Source organism: Maylandia zebra, linkage group LG11 (assembly GCF_041146795.1).
Source record: "Maylandia zebra isolate NMK-2024a linkage group LG11, Mzebra_GT3a, whole genome shotgun sequence".
NCBI lineage: Eukaryota > Metazoa > Chordata > Actinopteri > Cichliformes > Cichlidae > Maylandia > Maylandia zebra.
The window spans coordinates 9630595-9647846 of record NC_135177.1 but is presented as its reverse complement, the minus strand read 5'-3'; the positions used below and the strand labels follow the sequence as shown (position 1 = coordinate 9647846).

At 39.7% G+C, this 17252-nt stretch overlaps 1 protein-coding gene across 10 annotated transcripts in view; it reads left to right on the top strand.

The window, feature by feature from the left end:
• ptk2ab (protein tyrosine kinase 2ab) overlaps nt 1–17252 on the top strand; it is a 68219-nt gene that overhangs the window by 18845 nt on the left and 32122 nt on the right. For 8 of the 10 annotated variants that reach the window (XM_076889768.1, XM_076889766.1, XM_076889762.1 and 5 more), the window contains 14 exons: nt 4253–4533; nt 4632–4798; nt 7648–7735; nt 7980–8059; nt 8254–8316; nt 8431–8485; nt 8846–8986; nt 9364–9441; nt 11539–11646; nt 12243–12360; nt 12775–12805; nt 13215–13285; nt 13684–13701; nt 14284–14340. In XM_076889768.1, the coding sequence (XP_076745883.1) occupies nt 4297–4533; nt 4632–4798; nt 7648–7735; nt 7980–8059; nt 8254–8316; nt 8431–8485; nt 8846–8986; nt 9364–9441; nt 11539–11646; nt 12243–12360; nt 12775–12805; nt 13215–13285; nt 13684–13701; nt 14284–14340 (1312 nt within the window). In that variant the 5' untranslated portion in view covers nt 4253–4296. The remainder of the gene's footprint in view (nt 1–4252; nt 4534–4631; nt 4799–7647; nt 7736–7979; nt 8060–8253; nt 8317–8430; nt 8486–8845; nt 8987–9363; nt 9442–11538; nt 11647–12242; nt 12361–12774; nt 12806–13214; nt 13286–13683; nt 13702–14283; nt 14341–17252) is intronic. The other 2 variants (XM_076889763.1, XM_076889765.1) reach the window with 1 other exon arrangement.

The following is a 17252-nucleotide window of genomic DNA, read 5'->3' as shown; positions in this document are numbered from 1 at the left end:
CAGTAGAGAAATTGGAGATGTATACTATACATTGTCTAGTTAGTACTTTCTGCTGTTTATTTCACTTAATTCTCGCTCTTTATGACTATAACATTAAATCCATAATAATTGGTGATGCAGTATCTTGAAGGCAGTGCACTGTTCTTTCATTAGGTGCACATATGGTAAATGATTGTGTTTGCCAGTGGATATAGGTATCCTGAACAAGATGAATTGTACTTTTCATCACGCTGAGCTTTGGGTGTTTTCACAGTATGCTACAGGCATAATGATCTGTACTGTTTCTGTTTGCTGTCAGAATTTGTTACATGTCAGGTCCAGTTGCAACAATGGCTGAACTTAACTTAGTTAGTTGCCGACGCTGTCTAATAAGAGTGTATGTCAGTCCATGTTTACAGCACTTGAGTCAAACCTCGGTTGCTGTATTTGTACTTGCAAGACACAACAAGTTGCTCCTGATGCACTGATTGGAGTGTGAGTGTTAGATAGAAACAGATTAAAAAACGTGCTTATGTGAATGAGACATGTTGTATAAAGTGCTTTTAGTGTTAAAGTAGTATATATGGTTGCTTTTTTGTCAGTATTAAACTGTTGAAATATTTGCAACTAATGTTTAGCCTTCACATGTCTGCTCCTCAGTCTAATATAGATTATGCGTATCCTTTGAAGTAGCGAGAGAAATACGTGGAGAGGGGGGAAGCAGAGGAAATTGAAGATGAGAGGGAGGAAGGAGGAGAGGTGGTTCAATAGGACAGGAGGATCAAATGGACTTGTGAAGGCAGTGGCTAAAAGGTCTGTAAGTATGTGAGAAGAGAGAAGGGATGTGTTTAAGAGGATGAGAAGAAAAGAGCAGATGAAGAGTGAAAGCATGGGGAAAGAAGCTTTTGGGAGTTTTGATACATGAGAAATGGAAGTAAACGGAAAAAATTGTGACATTTTCAGAAAGATAGGCTTGATGTGAGAGATGTGAACAAGTGAGGAGGAAGAAAAGAGAAAGGCAATGGTACAGAGATGGCGATGGCAAGCCACTGCTGCCAAGCCTCTGCTTCCCCAGGGTTGTGCTAACCCCAGTAACCCAGATACCCGTTAGAAAAGGAGATAAACCATCCTCCAGCTGCTGCTGCTGTGGGACTGAGCTCAACTCCAGCCTTCTGTGGTTCAACAGGCTTACTGTCAGTCAGTGGAGCCCCACTGAGAGCGCGGGCAGTGGGTCTGGAAGCTGCCCGCACCCCTCCTGGCTGTCTACTTGGCCTAGTTGATTTGATTCATGTCTTCACGCTTGTGTGTGTGTGGGAGGGCTTGCATGTGGGAATTTAGTGCAATTGCACTGAGCAGAGATTGGTGGAAATGAGAGATGATGTCATTTACCTTATGTTGTGTAGGGCACCTATTTTAAAACAGTTATTAATTTGCATTTAGAGCCATACGTGTTATAAAGTGCCCTAATTGTCACTGAGTGAGTGTGTATGTATATACGTGTGTGTGTGTGTGCATGCGTGTGCTAATATAATTATTGTAACAATACATTATAGTATTTTTTTCCAACCTATCGTGCATTATATACGTCTTCTCATACTAAATTTCCTACTTACATGTGATGTAAGAGTATGAGGATTATAAAGTGGCTGTATGTCTGCACTGAAATGAAGGTATGCTTACTTCTCTAACAGGATTTAGCAAAGCTGTATGTAGTATTTAGGTTATCGGTGCATGTAGGTGATTTTTGCTCCTGTGTTTTATGTGTTACGATGCTCGAATACTTAATATCTAATCTGACTACCGGCTGACCAAGTGAAAGCAGCAGACCGCAGACTTTGGTTTGTGATTCTGTAGCTAAAATGCTGCAGTTGCTTACATGTAAAAAGAATTCGCAGTCAAAATAATGCCCCCAATACATTTTTTAACATGTCCCTCTGAGACAAGGCATGAAAGCTGGAGCTAGTGCTGTTAAAACAACTGAAGATAATCTGGGCAGCTGCATCTGCAACTCTTTCTGCGCTCACAGTCTGTACAGGGGTTTGCACTGAGAGTGTTTTTAGTGTATATTTACCACAACTAAAAATACAAAAGACATTGCTTTGCTCACCCAGTTACACAATATCCAACCAAAGGGGAAAGAAAAAACCCCAGCAAACCATTCTAATGCGATTTCAGTCAGTGAACATGCACAGTAAACTAAACTGAGAAGATTCATATGCCAAAAGCATTTCATGAGCAATGTCAGCAAATGGTTTGTCATACCTGTACTTTAAAGTGCTGGGTTGATACTTTACAAGGAATGGTTCAGAAAGCCTGGAATTTTGAAGCATAAAGCAGAGCTGATTTGCATATATCGCCTTATGAAACTTGAAATTTCAGCTGCTGTCAGAGTAACAGTGGAGGGATTATAAATGTTCTTTGCTGCAAAAACTCACTAATATATTTATTATGTGCAACGAAATGTTTTACCTTTAACTTATCTCATCAAATAAATTCAGCAGTTATTGAAAAGAAGGTGGTATTATTAATGGGATTATTGAGGATTGTGACAGGCCATGTAATAATCCTAATACCAGAAGTAAAATTATAATTGGATGATGACAGTAAGAGGGGCATTTATAATCTAATCTACTAATCTACTTTATTCGTGCCTTGAGGATTTGTTGGTTGACCATTTCACACTGACCTATATGTATTACAAGGACACAATGAGCATTTTCGCTATTCAGAATATAACCTCGTACAGCATGATGTAATCTAGGTAGCATATCAGTTTTGGGACTTCTTTGGTCACTGAAAGGTTGATTTTAATACCACCAATATGGAAAGAATGTGTGCAAAAGAAAATACAGCAATCTTCTGAGCGAACAGAGGTTATCCTTGAGCAAATAAAGCCCCTATCATTGAAAAACGATTTTTAAAAAAACACAAATTTTAACACAAAAAAGCCAATTTTCTTTAGCTGTGGTAAACCCTGGATTCACAGTGAGGGAAGAATAAATGTTTCTATCCAGCTGCAGGTCAAACAGGTTAAGTGCTGAAACGTCTTGCATCTCCATCATTCAGTCTCCATAAGTCTGTCTCTGCTTCGGTTCTTATCGATAGGAAATAATCTGCCTGTGATCCAGCATCTGGTAGATGTTAATGATACAGATCACTTTCACATTTTGTCAAAGATTACACTTTAAATACTGGAAATGAGCCGTGAAGTAATTTTGATTCGCACCACTTGTGCCTAATTTGTTGATGACTGTGATTTCTGATAGCCAGAAATCACAGTCAGCTGAAGGCAGTCCTTGCAGTGGTGATGACTCGACAAAACCCTGCGGGGATGTCCAGGAAGTGAGAGTGTGACACAGGAAGCATCGGGGGGTGGGGGTGTCATGCACAAAAATACAGTCGAACGAGAAACAAATCGGCAACTAATAAAAAAGGATATTGGGTGAAAGAAGAGTGAGAGACAATAACTTGTTTACTTTTGTTTATTAGACAAGCCAGCATTTTTATTGTAGCCTGGTTTATTACTGTGTCTGCCTCCTTTTGATAATAAAGTTTATTATTGTGCTCATATTGTCATTTTGAATTTGGAAACGGGAAATCTGCATTGTGATATTCTGTGATTTATATATTGGTATCAGGGCAGCTATTGTTAACTTTGGATAAATCTATAGTTAAAATCCTTGAAAAACATCTTTTTTTCTAATGTTTGTCATTAGAAATGGGACTTAAGGAAAAATGATGGTTACTGTCAGGATCGTGATCGTGTAGAATGAGCTGTCAATGCTGAGATATTGAAACTCAATTTGGTGCACCACTACTTGAGAAATCTTCCGTAAAATGAGCCAAAGCCATTTTTAGCTGGCACCAGTTTTTCCAGAACCGTTTAATTATCCTCATACAGCTTTTAGATTTTAAGAAACACCACAATAGAGACGGCAGCTTAGCATAGACTCCATCCATGCTATGCTGCAGGTGGGACTGAATGACCAAGCCACTTGCAGTCAGTCAGTCTAAAAGCTGTCCGCCTGGTTGATTTAGCAGTTGTCCTCTATAGCTGCCTAATTTCCCCCTGGTTGAGAATTTTTTAGTAGAAATGTTTATGTGAAGAACTGTGACTTCATTAGCTCCAACTCTAAATCCAAATTCCAAAGTTTCCTTTTCATTTAATGTGTGCAGTGCTTTCTTCATTCATATGATAACCAACTTCGTTTTAAATCAGAATACCAGTTCATTTGAGTACCGGGTCCTTACTGTGTTGCTGTCTTCTTTTCAGAATATGATGGCCAGTTAGCCCTAGCAGGAGCATCCGAGTCAGGCATGGCATCGTCTTCCTACTTGGAACCCAACATCAACCACCCGTCTGCGGGTGGTTGCGGGGTTAAATCCCGGTCTGGAATGCCTGGTGTACCCAGCACCAGTGGCTCTGCTGGAGGTCTAGAGAGACCCCCGGGCTCCATGGACCGCGTTCTTAAGATCTTCCATTACTTTGAGACAAACAGCGAACCATGTACATGGGCTAGCAATATCAGGCACGGAGATGCTACAGACGTCAGGGTAACGTGCACACGTTTCTTACCTGCATAGTTCGGTATTGTTGTTATTTCCCTGATTTTCGCTTTTCTTTTTCTTCATCAAACCATTTGTTTCCACAGGGTGTAATCCAGAAGATAGCAGAGATCCACAAACTGCGCTGTGTTGCCTCTTTAGGTCTCCGCCTGACCCACTTGCGCTCGGACGCTCTCCATTGGTTACACCCTGATTTAGGTGTGTCTCATGTGAGGGAGAAATATGAAAAACAGCACCCGCAAGAAGAGTGGAGGTAAAACTATGAGATTCTGTGTTTTGTGCTTAGCTCCCACTGCTCATTCGGACTATTCTAACTTTTTTTTTTTTAACAAATACTATAGAGTAAAATTTAAATATACATAAGCAAGAGCCATTTTATTAATTTTATTTATTTTTGGCCTTTATTCAATAGAGACAGTGTAGATAGACAGGAAAGCAGGGAGGGAGAGAGAGGGCAAGACAAAGTGCAGCAGGTCGGACTCAAACCCAGCCCTACTGCTTTGCAGCCACACAGCATATGGTCACCTGCCCACCCACTGAGGATGGTGCTCCATGGTGGATCAATATCTAACAGTGCTTTTCTTCAGTCATCTTTCCATGAACACCACTGGTTGAAATGGAGGTTCAAACCATGACAGAGCTTTAAACATGTTTCACTGGTTGGCTGTAAACAGTCACTGTCATACCTCTCTCCTCATCTCATCTGTACACACTGACAACAAATTTGGATTCATCACTTCATATGATAATTGCCGCTGATTTTCAGTTGAGATGTGTCAAGTCTTTCGTTTCTTAAGGAAATGCTTTTAGATATTGTTCATTTGCTTCTTTTGGCATTCACTTTTCCCGTTTCCTCAAAATTTTTTAAGGGCAAACTGCACACCGTGCTAAGATATTCAGAGTTTGTTAACAACGTAACTGCTTGAATCCGCTCCAGTTTCTATTCAGCAGCTCTGCTCAGAGCAGTGTGATGACACATTTCTAAGTTAACCCAAGCATGTTTTTTTTCTGCATAACGTTTAGTATTTATCTATCCATATTGTACAGCCTGTACAGTGACTCCAATATACCTGTGATTGACCAGTAATGTCAGTCTTGCATGAGGATATATTGATCAATGGATACCTAAAGTAGCACCAGTACTCACTTGTGGTTGAAAGTATCTCTGTTGTTTAAGCTTGTCTATAAATATGCATAGGTTTAATAAGTAGCTACCTTCCTTCTTTAATGTTGTGATAATGTCAGAAACCAAAGTAAAATGACACCACCTCGTCTCTGACGGGAGTTATTGCAATAAACAGCTGCAACTGACTGCTGCAAACACATGGGCTCCATTAAATCACTTAATGGTTTCAATAAACTAGGCACTGCACCTTAAATCACTATTTAAACTACTTATACAAGCAGTAAAAAAAGGAAAAACTTAAATTGGGCTGTTAAAGGTGAATTTGTTGCATGCAGTGAGGATATGTTTTTGGCACTCGTGGTTTCCTAGTATTATATTAAAATGAATAAAGTCTTATTCTTCTCATTTATTTGATGCACCTGCCTAACATTTTGGTCTGTGTCGCTGCTTATTTGAGGGCATCTCTGTCCAATTATAGCCTGGATTCAAACTATGCTGGTGCTGGGTGGATGATGTAGATATTGTTACTAACTCTCCTTAAGACTCAGTCCTTTGTCCTGCTGTGATGTGTTACACCCACTCATTAAATTTAAATGAATTCAACAAGAACGAGTTGTTCACACTGCTGACATACAGCAGAGGAGCTCCGCCAGTTGTTGCAGTTCTGCCTTGGAGGGCGGCAGAGCTGCAAGCCCACAGGAGTTTCTGCTGCCGAGCTATTGTTAGAACAGCAGCAGTGGCCCAGGGGATGAACCGACTATCTCACTCCTTTCTCACTCCCTGTGCGATTTATCTCATTCTCTCTCTTACATTCAGTCACTGTTCACTCTCATCCTTCACATCGTTCCCCTTTTTTCTATTAAACACACCATTTTATCTCCTCTGTCATATTCCCTTTTTGTTATAGAACAAACATGTTTTATTCATTCAGTCCTCAGCCTTGATTTTCTTTGCTACCTAACCACAGTCCTGTAACATCAGAGCAGTTTGGAGCTCATTACTCTCCTGACCCACTTCTCTCCCCTGTAGTCACTGCAATATGTCACTCATTAGATAATATATCACTATAAACAATGATGGCTCATCTGGGTGCTTCTGTGACATAGCTATTGGCAAGTGTAACTGCAGGAAGCTCATTATTCTTTATGGTCATACGAGTCCACGAGACATAATGTAGTGAGTACAGAAGGCTACATATTTCAAATATGAGACTCAGTTTTAAGCACATGTTGGCAAACAGCCATCCTGTTGAAGTGACGGAGACTGAGAAAAGCAAGCAAGCTACCAGATGCATCAGTGCTGCTTTGTCACTGACATATACTTTAACCTCTCCATCTTCACAGAAAGCAGAATTTCTAATTCAAAACGCTCTATCATCAGGCAATACTCAAGTTCATTTTGATGGCATGAAACATAATGCAAAATATGCATTTTTTTTTTAGATATTTCTGCATTATCCCTGAAAAAAATCTTCAGATTCTTTGAAAGCCCATTGATGAATATAACAGTTGTAATTAACTTCACCGTAAGGTACATTATAAAACGTTGGTGTTTATCAGTTAGTAAAACCACAGCAGTTTCCAAGTCAACAGATATTAGTCAATTAGAGACAAACCGCTGTTAAATTGCTAGCCTCAATCTGTCACAGTAGATGTCATGTGACATGTTAAGTTCCTCATTTTTAAAATTTTAAACTGTATGCTTTGAAATCAGTGCGTCTTTTTAATCAAGTAATATCGCTTTAATGATCCTGTAGTTTGTCCAGACACACTTTTTTTTTTAAGTGTGTGTGTGTGTGTGTGTGTGTGTGTGTGTGTGTGTGTGTGTGTGTGTGTGTGAGTGAGAGAGAGAGCTTATTCCTTCTGTTTTTAGTCCTCAGGCAACTATTGAGCTTGGATACTGCACATTTTTGATTATGAGTTTGTGCATGTGTGTGTGTATTTGGTATTTGGTAACATTGTTGCTGTCTTTCTCAGGTATGAGTTGCGGATACGGTACTTTCCTAAAGGTTATCTCAGCCATTTTTCTGAAGACAAACCTTCTCTCAACTACCTCTATCACCAGGTGAGGCCACACAACAGGATACTGAATGAGAGAAAACTAGTCTGGTTTTCTTAAGTGACTTCTGTCATTTATTGTCTTCTGTATGATTGCCTCATTTCTGCTATGTCCAAATGAGGCAGACATGTCTTTAAATCATGTAAAAAGATGCCCGTCGTATCTAATATGTATGCTGTTATTAGACATTTCCAGTCCTTAGCTCATTATATTTATTAAAAATCTGCTGCCACACCATGTGTCTCTCCAGGTAAAGAGTGATTACATGCAACACATAGCTGACCAGGTGGATCAAGATGTTGCACTGAAACTGGGCTGTTTGGAAATAAGGTGAGAACGCGCTCATCAGACACACACACATTACAGGTGTTTTGGTATTTGATACACTTCAAACCACAATGAACTTGAGTGTGTCATGTGTGTTTGCTAAATCTGTCTAAATCCCATATGTAGAAGTTGTCCTGAATACTTGAGGCTAGTTGTTGATCCTGTTCATATGTTAATCTTTTCTGTGAATTATATAGGCGGTTCTTCAGAGAGATGCCAGGCAACGCACTGGATAAGAAATCAAACTACGAGCTACTAGAGTAAGATTGTGTTATGTCATGTCATGCTGTCTTGAGTGTATGCTTCCAAAATGTTTTTATTTTGAGGTAAATTAGTCCAAAGAAAAATGTTGTGGCACTATTCTTTCATTTCAGGAAAGATGTTGGTTTGAGAAGGTTTTTCCCCAAAAGCCTCCTTGACTCCCTTAAGGTGAGATTAAACTAATATAATAATCTAAACCCACTTAGTGACTAACTGTCTACCCACTTCCTGGTAACAATGGTGTCAAAGCACAAATTGCATCTGATTCCTGCTTTGTGTATCGGCTGAGTTAGAGCTGACAGGCTGTTTGGGTGACTGGCAGGGAAACAAACCCGATGACTGAAAGGACATTTGGCTAAATGTCTGATCAGTCAGATTGTCTGGAATTAAGTTAAACTTCCTGTTGTCACTCACAGTGGGGCCTGTCAGTTGTGTGCTGTGCTTTTCTTGGCTTGTTCTCAGCTGTTTCCCAGAAAGCCCTTACTCTTTTAAGTGTTTTGTCCTTCCCCTTTTCTCTCTCTCTATCAGCCGAAGGCTCTTCGTAAGCAGATCCAGCAGACCTTTAAGCAGTTTGCTAACCTCAATGATGAACAGAGCATCCACAAGTTCTTTGAGATACTTTCTCCCATCTACCGCTTCGACAAGGAGTGCTTCAAATGCGCTTTAGGGGTAGGACTCTCGGTACATTGAGATAATGTTACATGTAAAGATCAATAATGACATGTTTTAATGTATTAGCCATACACTGAAATATAGCCAAAGTCATGAGGTGGGAGGCTAGAGCTTCTTTATCATGCACGGGGTAGTGTTCGCTTTCACACTTACTTATTTCAGGTCTTGTAGAGTCAGTATTTCTTCTTATTACTTTATTTTCTGCAGCAGTTACTTTAACTTCAAACCTAACTCTGTTATAAATGCCATTAGACATCAAAAACAAAGGAGTATATTAGAGCTTTTATAAAATTTGTGTAAGTACATGATGTGATGAAATATGAGCTACGTGTCAAAATTTACATTTCTGCACTGTGTCTCTCCTCCCCCTCTAGTCTAGCTGGGTAATATCAGTAGAGTTAGCTATCGGACCAGAGGAAGGAATCAGCTACCTCACAGATAAGGGCTCAACGGTGAGTGTACACACAGACAACTCACCACAGAAAGTTAGCATTACTTCTGTATTTTTCCTGCCTCTTTAGAAGGCTTCCAGCACATCTGTGTACTGCTGTATGCCTTAGGTGTAAGGTCACAGTAACAGTTCACCATACTGCCCTCTACTGGTTTGCCTCCTTTCTTTCATTCTTTTCTCATCTCCTCACTTGTCCAAGTTAGAATAGGTCGGAAAAGACAGTTAGATTGGAAAAAGCTGGGAAACAGCATGCAGATCACAGTTGGATTAGGAAAACAGAACAGTTTTCAGCATTGGGTTAAGTATCTTGCTCAAGGACATGATTATGGTAGCCGGGGAATTGATCCACCAACCTTCCAGTTGGTAGATGACTTGCTCTACCTCTAGCTGTGATAACATTACTAACTGTTATTGGCAGTAAGTAAAAATATAGGCAGTCATTGAAGAATATATAACTAATGAAAATGTATTTTTAAAAAGCACCAATCTGAGACCACAAGTGAAGATTTAACTTTAATGTTTGTTTGTTTTTTTTAAAATAAATCATAAATGATCAACTTCACATTTTAAGCAAAAAGTTTATTTACACTTCTTTTGCTTTAATGACTTGATGCTTTCTGGCTAATGTGGACTCAAGGTCGTCCAATTCTATTATTTTAAGAAGTTCTTGTCTCTCTCAGAACCCCTTAAATTATTAATGGGGTTGAGGTCACACGCTGAAAATGTCTGTTTGTTTTGAAACCAGAAGGTTTAGCATATCTCTGAGGAATGGAGTGCCGCTTCGCCCTGTTCACAGGGTAGTCAGTAAAACACCCTCAAAGTTGAATTTTGACACTCTGTGGTGTTCTTCTCTATATTTTTGTTTGCTTTAGCACCAATGTTTTTATATTTAGCTAAAACTAAACTAAAACTAAAACTAGCATTCTAGTTAACAAAGATAAAAACAACAATAAACTTTTCAAAAACAACCTAATATGTTTTTGTTAGTGGGAAAACTGAAATAAAATAAAAATATAGAAACAAAAGACTTAGTTTTAGTCCTTGTTAATTTGTTATTACAACTTGTCTTGAGCCTTTAATGGACACGTTTATTGAGACTTTGGATATTTACAAGAATGCGAGTCAACCTTTTTCAAAAAGTTATGTCTTTTTATTTTAATACCTATACTGATATTCCTAAATCCTACCTCTGGTGTGTTCTATACATACAGTAATATTTAAAAAAAGACTGTTAAAACAGTGAAACTAAAACTAAACTAAACAAACAATCAACTGAAACTAAACTACAGACAGAAAGTCAAAGCTTAATAAAAATAGTAACCAATTAGAAAATTCACAACTATAATAACTCTCTTCAGCACATCCTTACTACACCATGCCTTCATGTAAGTAGGCCTACGCTGTGCAGCTAAAGTGAGGTACTGCAGTCATGTCAAACGTTTGATTATTGAGTAAATACTGTAGGAGTTTTTCCAATGCCAAACCAAGCGTTTGTTGTGTTTCCCCTCCTGAGAAACGGTTTATAGACCTCAACTCGTGCAGATGAGAAGAGATCCAGATAATCTTCTTTCTGCACTACTCCTCTGACTGGAGTCTTGCATTTTTTAAAAATATTTTAAAGGCAATGTCTGTTATGAAGTTGCTTTTCTATCTGTCAGTGAACCAAACTTGATGTATTGATCTTCTGATGTTGTGGTCACTTTGCCTGTACTTTGGATACAGCTGATAAAGTTTCTGTAAAGTGTTTTAGAGTGCGGTGCACAGCCTCCTTAGAGACCTTCTGTCTAGACATGGTTTGACGCTGAGAAAGCTCCTCTTTGCTTAGTGCAGCAGTCATATTTCTGACGCTTTCACTTAGTTCACATGCCACGTGTTTCACTGATGCTGTGCTTCGTAGTAAGCAATGTTAGAAACTTGAGGTAGACAATACAATCCAGTGCTACAAGCTGACTGACATCCATTTTCATTTTTGCTTGAAACGTTACAGGATATAATGCAGAATAGTTTCTTATAATTCTTAGGCTTTAAATATCTAAAGATTCTTTTTGACTATTTCCAGATGTATTTAATGACTGTGACTCTGCCTTTGTCTCTGCAGCCCACACACTTAGCTAACTTTAACCAGGTGCAGTCCATCCAGTACTCTGCTTTGGACGAGAAGGACAGGAAAGGCATGCTGCAGCTGAACGTGGCCGGAGCTCCTGAGGTAAAAACACACACCCTGTATACTCTTCACCTGGCTCTCTGTGTGTGTTACAATGTGAAATACAACCTATTGCTGTTTAAATTTGAGTTACACTTATTTGTATGCGTTTCCTCTCAAACATGTGGCTCATGTACATTCTCACTGAAAATGCATATAATGCAAAGTCTCTGTGCCAATAAGTGGATGTTGTTTTCCTGCTTGTGTTGGCTGCTGATGAAATCACACTTGTCACAGAGATTATTTCCATCCAGCTGATGAATGCTAATGTCACTGTTTACTTTATAAAATAGACTGTGTATAGAATTACTTAAACATAATAGTTCAAGTTATATTAAAACGCATGAAAAACTAGGTGAGCTGCAGGAAAAAGGAGAGGAGCCTGAGTTTCATATTGACTGTGTGTTTGCAGCAGGCTTACAGAAAACGTGTCACTGCCACAGTATTGGAGCAGGGATATGTGTCTATATGGGACTATATGTGTGTGTGTGCACGCACTAATAGGAGGCCTTCTTCCTAATAAAGCCCTCGTTGTGTCACTGTGAAGTAGCTCTCTGTCCCGTTCTTACACTAATCCTTCTGTGGGTGTGTGTGTATAGCCCCTCACTGTCACTACAGCATTGCTGACTACGGCAGAAAACATGGCCGACTTGATTGACGGTTACTGTCGGCTCGTCTCCTCAGTTACTCACTCCTTCATCGTCAGGGTCCACAAAGGTATGACGTTCAGCTGTGCAGATTTTATATTATAGTCTAATGTTTCACTTTTTTGTTGTTGTTGTTTGTTTGGGTTTTGTTTGTTTGTTTTTTGTAGCTTTGTAGCGGTAAGATTGTGCAAAGATGATGATTGTGGTCATGTTTCTATTGTTTCTATCCTAACAGTAGCTTAAAAAAAAAGAAAACACTGTAAATAGTACCGCATTGAAATCGCTGTCAAGTCATCTCTCAGACTGAGGTGGAGTCTTGATTGTGACTAGTGAGGCTTTATGCTTGTCGCTTTGATTAACCAGATGGTGTCTGGCTAGTGTTTCCTAAAAATAGCTATGGCTACAAAGAAATTGTGAAATCGTAGCTCTAGCATGAAGTCAGTCTGCTCTGTGACCAATTAAATTGTGGATTTTGTCTCTGCAGAGGGAGACAGAGCTCTGCCATCTATACCAAAGTAAGTCTACTAATTTGTTTTATGCTCGTTCAGGGCTGTGTTAAGTGAAAACAAGCTATCTTCTTCCTTCTTTTACCAGTGGAGCCTGTTATCTTTTCTTTGATTGATTGGGTGGTTATTATGGGTTTCACGCATTTTGTTATGACTCTGAAACTAAAGTGAGCATAAACATGTCTCAAATCCATGGATTCTTGAATTGCTTATAAGGTAAATATAATATTCTCTGTAAACTTTAGAAACTTTTTGGTTTTTAATGTTTGACACTTGAAGAAGCACACATGACAGGATGTGGGAGGATTCTTCGTTTCCCTCGTTGCGCCGCTGTCTTCGTAGCTGCAAATAGCAGCTCATTCTGTCTTAAGACAATGTGAGCCAAATCCCCAAAATAATTCTCTTCTCTCTGGTCCAGAGTTTCAAACCATGAGAAGCGGATGGAAAAGCGGATGGACGGAGTACGAACTCGAGCAGTTTGCGTCTCAGGTATAACCCCCCCCCCCCATCGTGTTTCCTCTTGCTAGCCAGTCCATTTCTCCTCTGTCACTGTGCTTCTCTGTCCTCTGCTCTAAATGTCATGAATGACAGTGACGGCTAAGAGTTAGATAAAGGGTTCACAGATATGTGTGCGAGTGCTGTTACCACATAAAGCCTCATCTGTGTGCGCAGTGAAGAGTCCTTGTCTGGCCAGATGTCTTGGTGGAGAGCTTTAGTCACTGTCACTCTGTCTCTGCTCAGGCTGTCGACTGACTTCAGATTCATTCACGTGTACTTAAAATGACATTTTAAAAAAGACCTTTTAGAGCCATTAACGGTAAAACTAATGCTTCTCTCCATGTTTCTCCCCCGGTGTTTGTGTTTCATGCTGCTTGTGGCTTCTGCAGGTCACATTAGTGGCGATGGTAAACTGCATTTTCTTTAAACCTCCTTCATTAGTAACAGTGGAATTCCTGCTCTGTATCTTCATTAAGGCTGCCGTATGTGTGGAGAATATCTCTCTAACTCTCTCTGTCCCTGCTCGACTCTGTATTAGTTCTCTCCATGACTAAACCTGTTTTTCTCCAGCTTGTTTCTCTGGAAAGAAAGAATATTTCCATCCCTCCCCTTTCCTCTTCTCTCTCTCCCTCTCAATTGTTCCGTGTCACTCCTTGTGTGAGGCCACACTGTAGTACACGAACGTTTCAGTTGTTGTGCATGTGTTTGGAGTCGGGTATGGTGACGGGCTTTTGGCAAGGTAGCTCTTTCTGATCATGGTGCATCTCTTAATGTTGCAAATTGCAGTCTTTGTCTCGGTGAAGGTGTGCTCACCGGACTCAGTTATTTAGTGATGTTGGAAGGTCTTAGACATGGTGACATGTTATACAGTTAAATCATTGATACCGAGAACTTTGTAGTGATTTTTAGATGCAAGCTTGTCATCAGCTCAGAACTTGTTGATTTGTTCTCGGCTCTTTTTCTCATCCTGATTTTTCTTTGCTCTGCAGAAACCGACGACTATGCTGAGATCATAGACGAGGAGGACACCTACACCATGCCTTCGAGTAAGTAGACATACGCTGATACACATACCCATAAATGTTGTGGGCAGCTAAAGTGACAAGTGGCGAGGCAGTGATAGCTGTTTGTGTCTGCGCTATCAGTGGACCGTGTCAGACTTGTATCAGAGGCATTTTATAGAGGGACTTTGTTTACACTCTGTCTACTTCACCGTTTCTTTTTGTTGATTTCATTATAGATGAAGATTAAAAGCCATGAACAGGCATGTTGTCTGAGTGTGGTGGCATTTTAGATGAATTTTGGAGTTAAATTTGGATGAGATTGGAGTCAGGAACCTCTTTACTGTAGCACACGTTCACTTGTGAAAATCTTTGTATTTTATTTAATTTGTCTTGGTATACGGTACTGTGCAAAAGTCTTGAGCCACCCCTTCATTTGTATATACTGTGATTTGAAACTGGAAAATGGGAGCGGTGATTTATTGAAACATGCATACATGGAAATACAAGTTTTCAGATGGTGCTGTATGGTGAAAAAGACTCTAGCAATACTGGGTGCTAATGTAGTTCAGGATGACCATATATTCTGCAAGGCTGAATACAGGATTCTTCCTCGTCTTCTCTGTCTGCTTTCCTGTCTACTCTTCACTACTACACTATCTCAAAAAAATCAACAGCAATTCACATTTAGATTCATCGCTCCATCAGACCTGTTGTCACAGATTTTCAGTCAGTTTTCTGAGTAATTTGGCGTACCTCACCCTTATTTCTGTTTCCCTTAAGAATCTTTACAGCCATCCTTCCACTGACACCATTTCTCATGAGGCTTCAACTCAAGGGTCTCATGGATCTCTGAGGTTCTTTGCTTGCTTTCTTAAAAAACTGCTCATTAGCTGCATATGCTTAGGCCACTTCTTTTGTCATCAACTTGTCCAGTTTCCTCAAATTTTTTGAAGTCACACTGCACACCATACCAATATATGCAAAGTTTCTGGCTAACAGCTCTCTTTTTTATATACCTCTCAAACTGTGTTATCGTTCAACTATCGTTCATCGATTCAACTAATAAAATGGGAACAAATTTTGTGTTTTTGTAATAGATCAAGTTGTGTTTTTGTGTAAACACAACACTGGCTCATCCCTTTAGTTGGGCGCCTTTTTATGCTTGAATCATTCATAGGTCAGGCCTTCAAAAAGCCTGGAGAACTAATGCCCACAATTTAATAAAATAAAGTAAATAAAAAATAAATAAATCACCCAGACAAGAAAGTCTGGATCATTGGAAGCACAATATAAAGAAAAATGGGTAGCTCAAGACGTTTGCACACTATTTTATTCTTAAATAGTTTACCCAGCACTTGAAATTAAATCAAGTCACCTTGCAGACCTGATGTAAAGATTCCTTTGTTTGACATAATTTTAAAGCATGAATTTGAGTGCAGTTAGATATGTTCCAAGAGGTTTTTGATCTGGTCAGACTCCTGTGTGAATGATCACATTTTCCGTGGTCACATTATTATTATTATTTAAAAGGGGGAAGCCACTTCGACCATATTCTGTGTGTATTTTTACACTCGCAGTCTATATTTATTTTCACGAGTTTCCACAAGATTTGGCAAGAGCCGCAGCTTCCTCAGATTCTTTTGACGTATTATGCGCGCATTGTCTGCATTTTTAGTGAACATTTACAAATGACTGATTCCTCCCGTGATAGCACTCAGTGTGAAAGGCTGGTAATATTTTTAGTATGAGACATCAGCGTAGGCATTTGTCTGACCTTGTGTGTCATACATGGAGGCTGAACAGTTCTTTGCATTAATTAAAACATTGCTGAATAAATAAGAAATATATATGAAGAGGTTCTGCTGTGCTGCTGTTGCTGCTGAGCGATGCCTGTGAACCAGGCTTAAGACTCATGTTAAGCTGAATTCGATGCTGTGTGGCTGTGGTGAATAGGCAGCATAAGAAGGCAGAGTAGACGGGCAGTATCAGCTTAATGTGGGATGGGAAGATGGAGTGTATTTTCTTTTTAAGCTGTTTTGACAAATTGCCTGTTCAAGCTGCCATAAAATGTTGCCTGAATATCGTAAGCACTCGTTCCATGTAAGCAGAATGCAGCTGAATCCCAACATGGCTTTGCTTTTTGATCATTCATAAATTATAGTTTTGTAGTTCAGTCTTCTGGACTTACACATGTAAACACAGTACCAAAGTAATAACTACAGCAGCAATGCTTTTTACTAATCTCAAAAAGCATTGAAACATTCGTTTGCATCAGAACTGCAAGTGGCTCATTCAGCTTTTTTTGTTTTTTTTCTCCAAAAAGGTCAAGTTCAGCTGTTTATGTTGGTACTTGGGTAGTTTGAGTGTGCTAATAAGTATTTTGGTTGTGTTAACGGCAGGTTTCCAAGCAGTTCACTATTTGGCTAGCAAGTTGCTTGCTTTGTAACTTGCACCTTTCTAATATAGCTAGTGATGACATGTGCTGTGGGCTTGTCGGGCCTGTATGCTATATCACAGCATTTATTTCTAGCCAGTGTTCCTTTGATTATCCACCAAGATCTTGTACTGACGATGGAAGAGTTGGACTGGCCTTCTCCAGCACATCCCAAAGACTGTTATCAGGGTTTAGGCTTGCTCTTTCCCGCTTTGATCCCAGTGAATCCTGACATTGTCAGGTCGTTCAGTAGATCCAGCTAACCTCATTGTTTGGGCACATAATGTTGCAGAGCCTACACCTGACCAACTGAAGCAGCCCAAGATCATAACAGTGCGCCCACGGACTGTTATAGTAAGCAAAACAATGACGTGATTGATGGATCACTTCATCTGCCTCTCTTTTTACCTTGATGCACCCGTCACTCTGGAACAGGGTAAACCTGGACTTATTAGATCACATGACCTTTTTTCATTACTCCAGAGTCCAGTCTTTGTGCTCTCCACCAAACTGAAGCCTT